The sequence below is a fragment of the Rhopilema esculentum genome, chromosome 5, assembly GCF_057945365.1.
Source record: "Rhopilema esculentum isolate cy_ngs chromosome 5, ASM5794536v1, whole genome shotgun sequence".
Classification (NCBI taxonomy): Eukaryota; Metazoa; Cnidaria; class Scyphozoa; order Rhizostomeae; family Rhizostomatidae; genus Rhopilema; species Rhopilema esculentum.
The window spans coordinates 5420798-5437599 of NC_142819.1; the positions used below are offsets into that span (position 1 = coordinate 5420798).

The 16802-nt window shown below is 35.3% G+C and overlaps 1 protein-coding gene across 1 annotated transcript in view; it reads left to right on the top strand.

Annotated features, from left to right (window-relative positions):
• Nucleotides 1–367: 367 nt before the first annotated feature.
• Nucleotides 368–16802, top strand: part of LOC135689514 (protein argonaute-2) — a 31591-nt gene continuing 15156 nt past the window's right edge. Inside the window, exons 1-14 of the mRNA XM_065206762.2 lie at nucleotides 368–650; nucleotides 1900–2168; nucleotides 3155–3208; nucleotides 4503–4633; nucleotides 5624–5898; nucleotides 7406–7574; nucleotides 7926–8109; nucleotides 10700–10822; nucleotides 12608–12629; nucleotides 13259–13567; nucleotides 14397–14556; nucleotides 15162–15252; nucleotides 15689–15757; nucleotides 16570–16695. Coding sequence (XP_065062834.2) covers nucleotides 470–650; nucleotides 1900–2168; nucleotides 3155–3208; nucleotides 4503–4633; nucleotides 5624–5898; nucleotides 7406–7574; nucleotides 7926–8109; nucleotides 10700–10822; nucleotides 12608–12629; nucleotides 13259–13567; nucleotides 14397–14556; nucleotides 15162–15252; nucleotides 15689–15757; nucleotides 16570–16695 — 2163 coding nt within the window. The 5' untranslated portion in view covers nucleotides 368–469. The remainder of the gene's footprint in view (nucleotides 651–1899; nucleotides 2169–3154; nucleotides 3209–4502; nucleotides 4634–5623; nucleotides 5899–7405; nucleotides 7575–7925; nucleotides 8110–10699; nucleotides 10823–12607; nucleotides 12630–13258; nucleotides 13568–14396; nucleotides 14557–15161; nucleotides 15253–15688; nucleotides 15758–16569; nucleotides 16696–16802) is intronic.

Genomic DNA, 16802 nt, shown 5'->3' on the forward strand with positions numbered 1-16802 from the left:
ACTTCAACTTAATACACCATCGTCTATCATTCTTCGAATTAGCACATTACACTAGTTTATCTCTGAATGCGAGTGAACGTTTTACTTTACCTTGGAAGCACGTTTAAAAATTTCATTACCTAAGAAATTTAAGAAACATGAAAGAAACTTTTGATAGCAAAATGGCCAGAAAATTTAAGAAACTACCAGCATCGGAACTTAGTTTCTTTTAGAAAAAATACATGTATATCCGAAGCTCGTTATATCGGGATTTAACTGTATTTAATTTTAACGTTTTTCATTTTTGGTCAGCTTAAAGGCTTTTTACCTTTCTCTTGATAATTGAGAAAAAGAACCATTTTAAGGGAAAGCTGCGCTGTACACCTAACACAGCGCTTTGAAGGAGCATATCTCAAAACATTTTCTTGATCGTGTCTAGTTCTGCTCCTTCATCCAAAACTTCGGAGAAACAGTTGATTTGCTTGCCATTATGAGTGACGATGGACGTGGAAGGGGCCGTGGTAGAGGCAGGAAAGGGAAAAGAAGTAGGAAAACCGAAGGCTTAAGGCCAGGTCCTGCTATGAACCCGCAATTTTTGTCACAACAGAGCCAAAACGATAGGCCACTGGCAACTTTAGGGTCGACATTGCAACAGGTGACGAAAAGAACAGGTAATTTCGATCCAAATTGTTTTTTGTTTCATGCAATAGCTTGTATTTGAGATATTAATTTGATTGTATGTCAAATGTTGTACATCATTTTGCCAGAAGTTTCTATGTTGTTGGTTTGCATGACATGAAATTCTTTTGTTTTGGATACCATAATATCGTGGGCAATGTCTGGAAACAAATAGGTGTTGAGAACTTAAACTATGAAAAAATAATTGCAGTATAAAGAAAGTGGATTGTATAGGTTTTCAATGCTTTAGACATTGCTTACTAGCTCAAATACCTTGCTCGGAAATACGGTCTGATTATAACGTGATCTAATTAAGATAGAGAAATGATTATTTTGTGAAATACTATTCCAAGGAAAGCACTTTCCATTAGTTTTTAACATTATGTTATGACCATTCCATATTTTAGACTGACAGTCCTATTTATAGACAATATAACAAACATTTCATTGTCGAGATATAAGTATAAACACTTCCACTATTAAGATGTATGAGGGTTACGCTAGGATTATTATTAAAACATTTTTGATAGGAGGATCTTCTGTCAATTCCACACAAAAAGTCATTTCTATTCAATGGAAATAGAGTAGGAGTGATGACGTTTTAAAAAGTATCAAGCCTATTGTTTTGATAAGATGACCTCACATTTTCCCTGTGTTTTTGAACAAAAGACTTGTCTGCCAAAGTATTGGGGGGCCATCACCCACTTCATCATTTATTACATCATCACTTTGATACTCTATTGTATGACCAAATCAATGGAGTTGCCATGGCATCACTCTCTGGCCCTACATGGCTAATATTTTCTCATGTATTTATCGCAAAGAACTATTACTTTTTTTGAAAAATGAATCAATGTCACATCAGTTTAGAGCAAATTTTACAGTTGTATCAAATCACACTCCTCAGCAAATTATGTATTGTCGCATCAAAGTTCGGGAAAGTGTGGCATGACTGAGACTGTAAATGTAATTTTGCTCTTTATAACATGATTTTGCAAACTCCATTAATGACTCTTCTAGTAAGTGTGCTTCATAGGTTAATGTTATTGGCCAGAACTCAAGTTTGAAAAAAGCTTTTAAAATCATTTTGTCAACTATACTTGGCTGTTAAGTGTGGTTGAAAACAGACTTTCAACAGATTAAGAGCTGAAGAAACAAAGACTTGATATCCTAGGTGGACTGAATAGCCCAGTAGTTTTTTATAGTCATGTTGGCATTTCATGTATCTATTTTGCTTTTTAGATAAAAGTTTGCCAAAAAGACCAGGTTTTGGGAAATGTGGGAAAAAGATTACATTATCAGCTAATTTCTTTGAAGTCAAATATAAAGACCATGACATTTATCACTATGATGTTACTATTGAGCCATCAAAGTGTCCAGCAAGTTTAAACAGAATCGCTATTGAAAGGATGGTTTCAGTTTATCCAGAAGTCTTTGGCAGCCACAAACCTGTGTTTGATGGGAAAAAGAATATGTATACAATATCACCTTTGGACATTGGTAATGGAAAGGTACACATTTTTTCCCTGTGCACTTAATTATACCTTACATTGGTGAACCTGTTCAGGTCTGTGCATTACTTTGATGTGCTACCTCATTTGTCTAATTTCTCTGGTGTTTTATCTTTCTTGCTAAAAAGTCAGTCCATTGGCTTTTGGTATCATTTCATTTCTTAATTAGTTTGTGAAGAAGAGAATAAATATGAAGATCTGGATAATTTTTTCTACCTCATTCTTTCATCATAGGTGGAAGAATGCAGTTATTAGTGGATGGAAGTTTTTGTTTTTAGAAAGTCTGGTTAGATGTATCAACGCTATAAAGTACAACAATTATTAAAGGAAGCTAGTGGGAGCACCTGTATGCAAATTTTCTTGGGCCCTTGGCACACTGAACAAGATTTCAGGAGAAACTTCTGACAGACGTAATCCATATTGTTCATAGACAAAAGATATCAAGCTTGTTAGTAAATAAATACTGATTTTCCAGTGCGCCCACCAAAATTGCCACTGAACCAAATTCACTAACCCCTCAAAGGTCCCGTCGTCTTGCCCCAGGCACATTTTTCTTGCACCACACAAAGCCAAAAGTCAAATGGGTTCTTTGTTTTAAACCACTTTACATTAACAAAACAGCAAACAACCACTTTACACACGAACTGCAGTGTGCATGAATTTTCAAGCAGAAATCAGATTATGTTTTTCAAACATAAAAAAGTATTCTGGATTATCCACTTTAACAAAGATATGAGTTTTATGTCAGAAACCAGTGCGCCCAGGGCCTTGGTTAATTGAATCTTTTAATGAATAGCAGATGGGTTTATATTGTGCATGTGATTTTAACCTAGTTGATGTCTGACTATAAAGTATTTTGGTTACCCTTCATTGCTATTACAAGCTGTGCCAAAAAGCTTAATTGTTTATGCTAAATAGATTTTGTAATTTTCACTTCCTGGATTGCTATTTTAAAGAGTCACATGATAATCCACTTTTCTTTTCAGAAAGAATTTGATATCACATACTTGGAGGAAAATGAAAGAGAGAGAAAGTTAAAGGTACTCATATAATTGTTTTTTAAGATCTTTGATTTTTGCTTATAAAAAGATCTATCATAGGTCTTTTGAAAATTCGAAAGGGGCCCTCTTGGTTTCAAGCTATTATCTAGTCAAAATTTTGTGTAAAATAAAAAGCTTTTGTCATTATGCTATCTCACAATTGCATGGGATAGCCTGATATAGCTCGAAAGATCTTTGCAAGGTTATTGTAAGCCCAATTATATTTACATCCTATAATTTCCTTTCTTTATGACATTTCTTTAAAACCTGTAGCAGTACTTTTTTGTGTTGATGAGACATATTCTCATGACTTGGCATCGTAAGACTGCATTGTGAAGGCAGGAATATTGTTTAGCTAATAGGTAAATGTTGTTCCATAAAATGCTGAATGCAGCCCTCTTCTAAACATGTCCCCAAATCTAAGTCCCTAATTAACTCACTTCTTAATATAAGCACCCCAAATGTAAGCTTAGGGTTTTTGTTTGGAATTAGACATAAAAGTGTCATTCTATTGTTCAATTTTTCTTTAGGCAAACAAGCGCAGTTATTTATTTACTGGTAGAAGTAATCAATTATCTTAATAAGGTATATTGTATTTGTTACAAATATGTTTTCTAGTCAGCCAAGAACAGTCTAGACTAGAACCCCAGAAGTCACACATAGTATTCTCCATACGTGGCCAGACTCACTCACTTTGCCAGAGACAGCACACTCTTAACCTTTCAAAAATCCAGCTTTTGTTTTTACAAGCTCATTTTATGAAAGCTTAAATGAATAATGTTGAAATATTGGCTTGTATTTTGTATGATTAAATCACAAGTAAATTAAAACACAATGATACTTGTTTATTTGTTTAGCTCATTGAAATGATCCTTTAACTCCTCTATTACCAAAGAAGCATTTTCTTTTCTGTAATCTTTTTTCCTGCACCATCGTTTGAAACTGGCCTAACTCTTGAGGAGCTGTTTTCAGAATCCAGAACCTTTTCTTCCTTTATTTCTTCCCTTCAAGAAAGCTGTTTGTTCTCAAAAGTAAGATTATCATCAAACGTCGAGCTTAGATTACCAAACTGGCCTTGATCATCAGCCATATTCTCAAACGTAAATTCTATATGGAGGTTGGATGCTCAAAAATTGTTTATAGCATCGGGAACAATCCACAATCATCAGGGTTCATGTGTTATAATATATGAATTATAATATATGAAAACCAGGCTTTCTGAGCTCTTTTGGTTTCAGAGGGGTCTGTGTCTGCTTGCTCGACTTAATTTTTATCACAATTCATTTTTTGCTAGGTTACATTGAAATGGGTTGCTCTCACCAGTTTATCATCATTGACAGAGGCATTACGTGGGAATACAAATCAGATACCCTATGAAACAATGCAGGCAATGGATATTGCACTGAGGCATCTTCCGTCTTTAAGGTTTGTTAAATACTGCAGGCTTTGTAGTTTATGAATTGTTTTTTAATAAGGCAAACCACTTTTCTTCATTTTTCAATATTCTCATGTTCATATGACTAAATCCAGTTAGATACACTTGCTTCAGTTATTTTCATTGTAATTTAAAGAAATCATAGTCATTCATGCTTTTATGTTGCCAGAAGTAGCTTAGCTATTGCCATCTCAATGCTTAAAGTTAAAGTTTTTGATTAGCTATTGTCAGAAAGCAGGGCTTTTGTGGGAAGAGGGCAGTCATGAATTGTTTTGATGTATTTCTTGGTTTCTGTCTTTGAGAGCTTTGAGAATAAGATATGAACTCTGTTTTTGTCAGTTGCACAATCTTTTGTTAGAAACTTGAAGGGTCACACCCAAAGTGGATGTGCCCCAGTATTAGACCGTAGCTAGGTCTGCCCCAAAAAAGCTCTGATGCAGAATTCTGGGAGATGGAAATAAACCTTTTGCAAACTTAAAGGTCCTATATTTCTTGATTCAATATTAGTAGCCTCTTCGAAATCGATTTTCCATAACATTTTGGGAAGCAGTATCAGAGAAAAAAAACAGAAAAAAATTTATTCTTCAATACATGGCCCATAATGACCGCCTCAAACGCTAAAAGTTTGCTCCCAAAAGTAAAAATTCATATTTTGAAAGGTCAGGGTTTTAGCTATCTAGATGTACCTAAGCTTGTTTTTTGTGCGTCTATAAGTGAACTATCATTAGCAAATCGGAAGGTAGAAAGGATTATTTTAGAAATGGAGCCCCGGATATATAGGATTGAGCGTTATTTAATGGCTTAAATTTTATTCATACATGATGCTGATTAGAATTCAAAGGGGAAAGCAAAAAATAAAAGAGCTGTCAGATTGGTGGATGTTTGATTTTGATCGACTTGCAGAAAAGGCGAAATACCCTAATTTGATCACCTTGGAGTACAATATCTTTTTGACTAAGTCACTTAGATTTGATTTTCAGGTACGTCCCTGTTGGTCGATCATTTTTTCAACCTCCTGATATCAAGAATGCCTACCAACTAGGCCAGGGGAGAGAGATTTGGTTTGGCTATCATCAAAGCATTCGACCTGCCTACTGGAAGACAATGATCAATCTCGATATATCATCAACTACTTTCTATAAGTCACAGCCAGTAACAGATTTCTTAAATGAAGTATTGGACAAAGTTAATATCAATGAAAACAAAAGGCCACTTGGAGACCACGAGAGAATCAGGTTTTCAAAAGAAGTTAAAGGTGAATATCTTATTTCTACGTGCCTGTCTTGTCTGCCTTGGATTTGTTATTTCGTGGGGGTTTTATCGTCATCAGTTTTAAGCTATATACATCTCGTTGAATGGGCCTATGGGTTGTAAGGTTGGCAGTCAATCAGTATTAAGTTTCACTCAAATTATTTTGGTCCAGTGACTGTTAGTCTTGAAGCTTTTTAAAGTATTTGTTTTCAGCATGACAATTCGTTTTAATAAAAACGATTAATAATTGCGTTCAAAAGTAGCTAGTGTCTCTTGTCCTAATGAACATGGTTTCTGATAAACAGAAACCAGTAAAGTAAAGTAAAATACTAAAGTAAAGTAAGCTGATTTACACATTGCTTCGTTTGACATTAAGCAAGACTCATTAGATTGAAGAAAAATATGGACATGGAAAATTCCTGTTTCCCTAGAGCAAAACATGGATAGTTTGAATATCCCTCTTACAATTCTCTCAACACCAAGTTAAAATGAAGATAAAAAGTAGACTTAAAGTAAACCGTATTGTCGGTGGACCTGAATCATTCACTTGTTTGAAGTTGGAGAGATAAAAGCAGGACTGACAAACTTGCTTTAATTTGGTGCAACACTTCTTGTGGTTCTACATTTTTATCAAGATATATTTGAAATCGTAACTGCATGTTTTCTACATTCATTTCTACGTATATGGTATGCCTATATTTACGCGAACGGCTACCATCACTTCGTAAGCATTCTCGAACACATTCTGAAAAAGGATAATCGGGTTTGTTTACGGGAACAAATAAATGCTAACTTCATTTTAAGTATGACATCATACAGATAAAAGAAATGGAGAATATTTATTCAAATGATTTATAGGTTATGCGAAACCTTTGATAAAGTAAAATTATTTTTACACCTAGGCCTTTAATCGTCGAAAACGACTCTATCGTAGACAGAGATTTTTTGAACTAGCACTAGCATGACCTTAGTACAATAGACCAGTATTGATATCATGAGAACTTCGAAAATGTTGAGCTTAAGGCACTGAGCATAATGCAGTTATACTTACTAAGTTTTTTTGTAAGTCCAACGTGACAGAAACTTGTTTGGTGTAAGTCTTGAGGTACGAGACCCACAAGGATTAACTTTTTAGATACATGGTTGTGGATTTTTAGGTGTACATCATGATGACAAAGTACAGAAGCATTGTTAGTATTTTTTATTTCTAGGAAGCAAAGAGAAAATTTGCTTTCTGCAAGTATTGAAGCAAATAATAGGTTTATCTTGTAATTTTCAAGTTTAGATAGTGCTGTAGGGTTAAAATGTATATTGGTATTTAGACATAAACTATTGCACGAAATTTTGGTCACGTTTTGACATAACAACCCACAGTAATCATCGACGACTTTTCCTCAAGAGACACGTACCCTCCACTTTACCTCCCTCCCCCTCACTAAGGTCGCACCACCCACTGTTTATACCTCTTCCAATGTTCCTTCAAAATCTTTAAAAATTTATATTAATTACAGGACTTAAAGTTGAGGTGACCCACCTTGGAAATATTAAACGGAAATACAAAGTAACTGGAGTAACGAAAGAATCGGCCAATGAAAAAACATTCACTATGGAGAAAGATGGTGCCAATGCTGACGTCACTGTTGCGGCCTATTTTGAAGAACGATACAAGATGAAGTTGAGGTGTGTATCTTGCGTTTTGTGTACATTCATCTCTGTGAAACTGTCATATGGTCGAGTCTTCTATACTAGCTTCGCTCCATTTGATAACGTGCCTTGTAGTGAAATTTACTGTGAATGCATCTAATGTACTACATGGGCCGTCAGTGTGAAAAAAATCTCTCAATGAACTCTCTGTTATCGAAAAAGTGAAAACAATTTTAATGGTCGTATGTTCGTGTAATTTGATTGCCAATACATCCCTCTGTGTTTTCGTCTTTTGGTTTTATATGGCAATCTATAATGGCAATCTCTAATGAAATTTTTCAAAAGTAGTTTTATGCTTGCTACTGTAAACTTACGGTGCCTTTTTAGGTATCCTTATCTTCCTTGTTTGCAAGTCGGCAATCCAGAAAGGGGATGCTTCTTGCCAATGGAAGTTTGCAATATTGTCTCTGGGCAACGTTGCGCAAAGAAACTGAGCGACCGGCAGACAAGAGAAATGATAAAAAATACTCCGAAGTCTGCTTCAATGCGAAAGGAAGAGATCATGAAAATCGTAAGTCTCTGCTCGCACATTACTTCTAAATTACCCCTCTTCAGTAGGGTACCCTCGTGTGTTTTGTTAGTACTTACTTCCCGTTCTGTTAGATAAATTCTGATTCTGCTGTAGCACTCGTAAGTAAGGTTAATTCTACAATCTAACTAAGATACGGTAACTAACACTTCCAGGTGACATCCAGATGCAGTATAACCCAGATATTCTGCGTCAACAAGTCTATTTCTATTTTATTTTCTATTTGGATACAGACGTGTGGTAGGATATGGGATATAGCCAGGGCTCCCTGTAGTAGCATAGCTGATGGTGTCTGCATTTTAACAACTCAAACCTTGCTTCTTAAGTTTTTAAGTCCACAAAATGCTTAATGGTTAGGATTGTAGGGACATTCCTTAGTCTGTAACTGCACATAATTTTTTTCTTCTTTTTCAATATTTTATTTATAGTTTGAATACATGCTCTTGCTTAATTATAAAAATAACAATAAGCTAATATACTAACTGATAGAAAAGTTATATTATGTTTAATTTCTAAACTAATAATTAACATAATACCAACTAACATATTAGAAATGTAGAAAAAATATACCTGTATATATATATATATATATACATATCTGGATATAAGTATGTATTAAGGAAATACATAATCCATCTATGCAATAAATCCTACATTGGCTATAAGCCGGATGCATAATTTGCAGAGGCACGGGATTTTGAATTATTTTATTAGCCTTTTGAAGACTTCTAGACTGTTAACATCTTACTTCGGCCGGTATGTTATTCCAAATCTGATTACGTTTTTAAGACACTGTCTCAGATCCGTAGAAAACTGTGTTAGATTTCGTAGTAGTAAGTGGTTCATTTCTTAGGCTGTATTGGGACTCATTAAATCTGAAAATATCGATCATAAAAACTGGGATTTGGATACTTAAAGTTTTGTACATTCCAAAGGCTAGTCTCTGCAGGTTTTGTTGATGTTTTGTTGAAGCATTATATTCAATAAGTAGAGCTTCGAAACTAAAATCATTGTCATTATATATGTAATCCTCAGTGCTCTTTAGTGAACATTGTTGATTAAATTATTAATTTTCGGCTACAAAACATCCAAATAAAGGGACATTAAACAGTTAGGTAGTGATAAACGATTTCATTAACAGTTCCTTTTCACTTAATCTAAATATGGTGATATTCTGACAACGGCACTTATCTTCTTTCCTGCTTCAATACAAATATTTTTCATTTGATGATCAAACTCTAGATGGTTGTCAAGTACTACCCAAAGAAGTTTTTCTTTATCAGTGTTTTTTCATCAGTGATTATCAGTGATTAAATGATCCCAAATTCTTATTTCACTCTCTCCAGACTCTGCCCTTTGAGGCTCTATAATCATATATTTACATTTTTCTTTATTAAGAAGCATGCGATAATCTATGAATTAGCTGTTTAGTGTGTTTACCTCATTCAAGTTTTGGGGTGGTAGCAATCATTGTTTGCCAGTTTATCCATATTGTGTAGTCATAAGCATAATTATATATTTCACTTCTGTTTAGAAATAGGAAGATATCATTTAGAAAACTATTGAGCAGCAATACCTCTACCACAACCTTTAAAAAGTGGGAGCGGGTCTTCTCCTCAGAAACAAGGAAATTTTTGAAAAGTTTTCTTTTTATTTTGTACTCTGTTTGATTCAGAAAGGGGAGGCTCATCCCCACCCAGTTAATAGTTGTAGGCATGGGGTGGCTTGTTTATGGCACTAAGGAATTTTCTCCAAGCTCCTGAAAACGGTTGAGTATTCTTGGCATTCATCATTTTGCAAGCAAGAATAAAGAAATGCTAGAAAGAAGCAAACCGCTGGATTATTTGAATCTTTCCTTGGTTATGTGACAACAATAAATGTTAGGCGGGAACAACGCAAAATTTCATTTCATTTCATTTCAAAAATCTTTACACACGAATTCCCTATCAGCTATAATGCAAATAAAATAAACTACTTCGATCACAATTACTTCTTTAATATATATAAAATAAAGATGTTGCTGTTCTACCTAGGGATCGTGTTTTGTTTAGGGAATTTATTAACTTTGCAGGAATCCTTTCAAGTTTCTTTTAAACATGGAAATTGTGGGGCTCATTCTGATGTTTCTTGGAATCTCATTCCATGTTTTGGCCCCAGAGTGAAAGAAACTTCTCTTTGAGAATTCCAAATTTTGCCTTGGGATGTCAATATCAAGCTGATTCCTTGTCGAATACCTGGATATTTCTGATCTAGTAATAAATTTACCTTTAAGGCTTAGTTATGAAGTTATTTATTGTGCTTTATCAGAATAAATTCAATCAGTGGGCATGATACCATGCAGACGCTTCTTGATTGGCCAATAGATGATTGTCAGGTGACTTATCTCACCAATGGTGACAACTATCAAGTTTTTTATTTTTTAATCGTTATATACCTATTTCCCAAGTTTCTTGACAAAGAAAACCTTGTACCCGATCGTCCTTTCTATAACCCGAGAAAGAAACATTTCTGTATGTTATGTTAATGTAATGAATTTGTAGCCGAATTTATTTTTAAATGCTCATTTCTGTAGGTGAACAAAGCTGACTTTGCGAAAGATCCATACTTGCGTTACTTTGGAATAGAGGTGTCACCCCAAATGGTAAAAGTTGAAGGCCGAATATTGGAACCGCCCACGATCGAATTCGGACAAATGGTTTGTCTCAATAACTTAATAATCTATCTGATTCGAGCCAATTGTTCGTAGCCAGTGGCGGCGCTATACAAATTTCTTCAGATGGGAGGGGTGGGGGTCTGGTTGCCCAGTGCCAGGTCGGTTTCTTAATTTATTCCCACCATCGAGGTTGCTGGATAAGCAGTAAAAATGCGGAAGTGGCTGAGTGAAAAGCCAATTCCTACCTATGTTACTTTCCTTTAAATTCTCTATGCAATCGAGCCCTTTTCTGGCATTTTCAATCTTTCTTTAGCAGCTGGAAAATTTTCCTTTCCTGATTTTTCACAACAGTTTGGCTTCAGGTCTACGCACCTTGTAGTTACTTGCTTGTCAAAGAGCGCCGATGATTGCAATGTATATATGGACAACAGGAAATATACCATTTTCAATTTAACTCAGAATTATCTCACGTTAACTCATAGTGGAAACCAAGCTTAATGGTATTTATCGATCTCATAAAGCTTTTACTGCCATCGATCAACAGATTTTACTTGCAAAACTAAAGAAAAAAAAGGCATAGATTGTCATGAGCATTCCTGGTTTAAGTCCTGTCTGCAAAACAGACGTCAATTTTGCAAGGAAAATGGCACATCCCCAAGACTACATATATATTTAAATATTGAGTGCCACAGGTTTCATGTCTTGGTCCATTCCTATTTCTTATTTATATTAACGATCTCCCAATGTCGCTCCATAAATTCAATGTGACAATGTATTTCGCATTCTACGAAAAATGTCAACGATGTAAATGATACATTTAACACTGACTTCGATCGACTAAAGGAATTGTTACAGGGGAACGAACTGCCACTAAATATCATAAAGATACAGGCAATGGTTGAAGGTTCTCGGCCAAGCCTAAAAAAGATTGATGACAATAAAGAAGAGATCCCATCATTTGTTATTGATAGCGCTAAAACTGATACCTTTAAAGAAACTAAAATATTTAGGAGTCAAACTTGATGAAAGGCTTGCTTGGAATCAGAATGCGGATTTATCATTTTGTTATATATCTAGTGCTTGAGGGTATTTGAAGTATGCAAAAAAGGTGTACCTAAGTTGCAGTGAAACCAGGTTGCAAACCTTACAAATATTGCAAACTCGAGCTGGAAGAATTGTCACCAATACAGGCTATGATACATCCACCGCAATTTTGATCAAGAAAATCAATTGGCCAATCGTTACTGATGTTATAAAAAGCGAGAAAGCTACTATTATATACAATGCATTATCAGGTCAAACACCAGGCTATCTATCAAACCCATTTTAGAAGAACTTCTCTGCGCGAGATATCAATATGAATTTGCGCTATGCCACTGTTAATGTCCTGGTCCCAAGAATGAAAACTTGTAATGGGCAGAAAGCTACATCTTCTTCTGGGTTGCAAAGACTTGGATAAATTGCATTTACCTGTCAAACAGTAGCTCTCCCTTCAAATTTCTGGAAGTGGGCTGTGGAGCAATTTACCTTTGTCAGTCTTATGTATATTATTTTTCTTATTACAACGATGCCGTTTTGATTAATTCTTTTAGTTTGTAATATTCTTAAGTTTTGATATGACCTCCTGAAAGCAGTCTTTTGAACTAATAAGGCTAATGTTTTAAATAAGAATTAAATGAAAATATAGACCTTTCGTCAAACATCTATTACTTCGTCAATTTTACTGTCGTTATTTTAATATGTTAGAAAATCTCAAACGTAAAAAAGAAAACTTCAAACTTGGCAATTATTTGTTGATTTAAATAAATATTCTATCTTTTTTTGCAGGCACAAGTTCTTCCAAGAAATGGTATGGGAGTTTTTTTTATAATTTTTGTAGCTGTCGGCATCAAATCTAGAAAGCAGTTTTTTCTGAAATTTTCCTGATTTGTCTTGAAAAGCCTATATCACACTTTTTCGATAGCAAGAATTAGATATTTTTGAATCAAAATTGAAATATAAAGCTTCCTCTTGAAATGACGTATTGTCATCATACAACACATATATTGCTCAGCTAAATTTTAACTATTCCAGTTTTTTTAGTCTTGCTGTCGTTTCTTGCATCACAAACCTTTTTTTCTGGTTAAAAAATCACCATCTTTATTCAGACGAGTCATTCTGTTTCTATTTATTCAGTATTAGCATACTTCAATGATTGCCAATGCTGTAACTCTTCTCTTCTATCTTGATAAATGTTATGTTGGATGCTCTACGAGAGTTTTAGGATAGGACATTTTTGACAAATGAACCTGATATCAAGTTCCCTGTACATGTCTGATCGTATTTTCAAAGCTGTCGATTAAAAGGTCAAGTAGAATCTTGATGTTATAACATCTGAATTTGAGGTTTTGTAACCTCCCCCCTGCTTACTATAATATTGACAACGCGTGCAGATCTATTGAGAGTTGTGATTTTGTAATAGTTTCTATTATCTGCCAGGAGCGTGGAATCTGCAAGACCGAGCTTTTCATTCAGCGAAGAAGATCAATGTCTGGGTCCTACTAGTTCTCGGTTCCTCCCAACACTGCAAGCAACGCGTATTGATGAAATTTGCTGATGAGTTCGTTGATGTTTGTTCAACTGCAGGAATGTCTGTCGAAAGGAAGCCGACCCATTTTGAATATTTGAGGCTCGGAAGTACAGAGGTTGTGGGAAAGCAGTTCGAGAGGGTGATTGACACTGTCCTCAACAACAACACTAGCCTGGATTTGATTATTGTTGTTTTGAATGGGAAAAATCCTTGTTATGGTGTGTATCGGGTCACCCAGCTTGGTCCCGTATACTTTTACTTTTTAAAGGCATTGAGTCATGATTAAATTATAGGGAGCACTAATATATGCTGAGTCATGATCCTCATGCTGCATTGCCATTGGTGAGCCAAAAGTGTGAGGGGGGGGCACTTGACCAGGAAAGTGACGTGGGTATGCGGCAGACCTTTTTGCACTCTGACCCTGTCCCATAAGAAATATGCAAAAAGCGTACCCTGTCCCAAAAAATATTACCCCTTGAATGCTGAAATGCCTTTACGACTACCTGACAACAGTTCTCCATTAGTCTCTATGCTTGTAGCATCTTGAATACTGAATTTTGCCAGGACCTCCAAAATATCAGCATTGACAAATAACTCAGCATCATTTCACTTGATCAGGGCCTTTTTTTAAATGCTAACCAGGGAGAAATTGCCCCTGGAACTCAAGTGGCTTTTTATTGTTTGAATCAATAAGCTATTGTCCTCCTCTTTCTATAAACAAAAGTTTGCCCTCGCAGCTAATTTCCCTTGGAAAAGGCTAGGTACTTGACACAAAATTTTCCCTAAGAAACATTAGTTTGCAATGAATGGCAATGATTTTTAACTTGTTCTGTCCTCATTGTTTCCAGAAATTTGTACTCTGAAGCCCATCATCGCATTTAAAATTCCTTGCATACACAGATGTATTGCTTCAGTTGTAAGAAGCTTGGAAGTCAATTCATAAAATTGGAAGCACTTTAATATTCTGTAAAAGACCCTCAAGATTCTAAATACAATATAATGTATAGCTTTTTTGTTTTTCATTCTAATAGTTTGACTTTCTTCCAGAGTTGATCAAGAGCCTTGGTGATACGTATTATGGGATACCAACTCAATGCGTGCAATACAAAAATATTGAACCGTTGAGGAGACAAACCGTAGTGAATCTTTCTTTAAAAGTCAACACAAAACTGGGAGGAATCAATAGTTTTATAAAACGCGAGTGCAAGTGAGTATTAACCATAAAACTATTCGAAATGATTTTCTCTGCCTTTGTTATAGCTCTTGATCAATAGATATCATCTTATAAACATTAACAGCAGTTGGCTGATACTAAAGGGGGTTAAGCCATCTTTCGATCAAAAATAGACCAAGCAGCGATTGTGATAATTGTGATTCCAGTCATACACTAACTGATTTGTTAATATGATTGACACATGGCTTGTTCCCTTTTATATCTATCGATTGCCTTTGAGTCATTTTATGTACTTGTTGATTTGAAATTTGTGTCTTTCTGTGGGCTTTATGTTATTTATGTTGTTCAAGCTTTTTTAATTTTGTGAAAAACCTTGCTACTTTTTTCTTTCCGTTCTACTGAATAATTTTTTTGATGTTGAGAATGAACTCTTTCAGGTCGTAGAAAACGCATAAGGGCTTCTGTTAAATTTCCTTATGAGCAATAACTTCGTTGAAACATAAGAAGAAAGAACCGGCAGTTTGCTAAAAAGCCTGAAATATGAGCAGTTTATCGTGCTATGTTATTGATGAATGTTTGCTAGGCGAACGTGATGTTTTTTCTTTAGGGAATTCATATTCCATTTCTTTTTTTGCAAGGCCCAAAATATTTGAAAAGCCAGTCATAGTGCTTGGCGCAGATGTCACACATCCGGCTCCTGGTGATGAGCAAAAACCTTCTATTGCAGCGGTATGTATTTGTTCCTATTACTTACCGACATAGATCATCGTTATCGACATCATCAATCATGTTAATCAATGGTGATGAATGAACGGATCATCATCACCAGCCGTGATAATCAGTCATCATAATGAAAAATCAATAATCATGATTAAAAATTATGATCATCGATGAAAACCAGGGATCATCACCATGAGTAAGAATCAGCAATCGTGATTATCAATCATGATCATCAATATAATCATTCGAGCATCACCATGAATCAAGATCATCAATCGAAATCATTAACCATGATCATCAATCATAATCATCAACAATCCCTGGTATCTTAAGTTGTGAAAAGGCTGCTGCATTACGACACAAGAGTGTACTCACTTATTACCTTATTTTAGTTTTGTAAATCCATTCTTTCAATTTTTTCATCCTTCTCCATCCCAATACACAGGTCGTTGGAAGCTTAGACTCATACCCAATGAACTACTCGACCTCGATTCGAGTTCAGAAAAACCGCATGGTAAGTTTTATTCCTCCAAAGCATCAATTTGCATTTGTTTGTAGCCAAGAGCTTTATGCAACCCTTTGAGATTATTTTACTTGGTAATGTTTGCAGTAGTCCCCTTCCAATATATCTTATGGTTTGTATACCATGAGCAGTTGTCTTAGGCTTCGGTAACAAAGACCATTGTTGTTTCTGATATTGTAAATTCTCGTTTTTTTGACAACAATACCTTGAAGGATAGGTTTAATATATTCTTGTTTTTATACATCTTTATCATAAGCAGCTTCAGCTTCCTCTGGTGAATTGAAACTCAGTTATCTTTAGCTGTAAATTCAGCAAAGGAAGATTATTTGTCTCTGTAAATAATTCGCAAAGCCCTCTTTAATTTTTTTGTCTCGATAATTTGTGCTTTTGTCATGAAGTACCTAGATTAAAGGACAATAGCTAAAATGTAGCATAACAACTGTAGCATAAAGGGTCTCGTTGTGAGTTTAATATTGTCCGCATCCGTGTACTTGGGTGTTATTGTTGTTCTATGGCTTCTATAATTGTGTCTATTGTAGTTCTCTCTTTCTGACATATGGTACTATTGCTATGTCAACCTGATTTCGGAAAGAGGGTTTGGAAAGAGAGAAACCAGTGCTGTGCTTTAACTCACACACGCCAGAGATATCATCATCAAAGTACTTTTTGTCTGGAAGCTATGTTCCTTTGCAAAGATAAGGCAGCCCACAAAACAGTGGTGGAAATCATAGGAGTCGGAAGAAGGCTGCTAAGAAAAGCTGTTATGCACCGTTTTCGTCACCTTTTTCACTTTTTCCTTGCAGGAGATAATAGCAGAGCTGAAGGACATGATAAAAGAGCTGCTGAATGCTTTCCGCAATTCGACAGGCCACAAACCAGAAAGAATCATCATGTACAGAGATGGAGTAAGCGAAGGTCAATTCCAGCAGGTAACAGCTTTTATGATGATACCTCTATATTAGCGCTGAAAATTGAACCACTAGGTGTTAGGTGAAAGAAGCGTGGTAGTATTGATTGATACGGTACAAAATCGTGA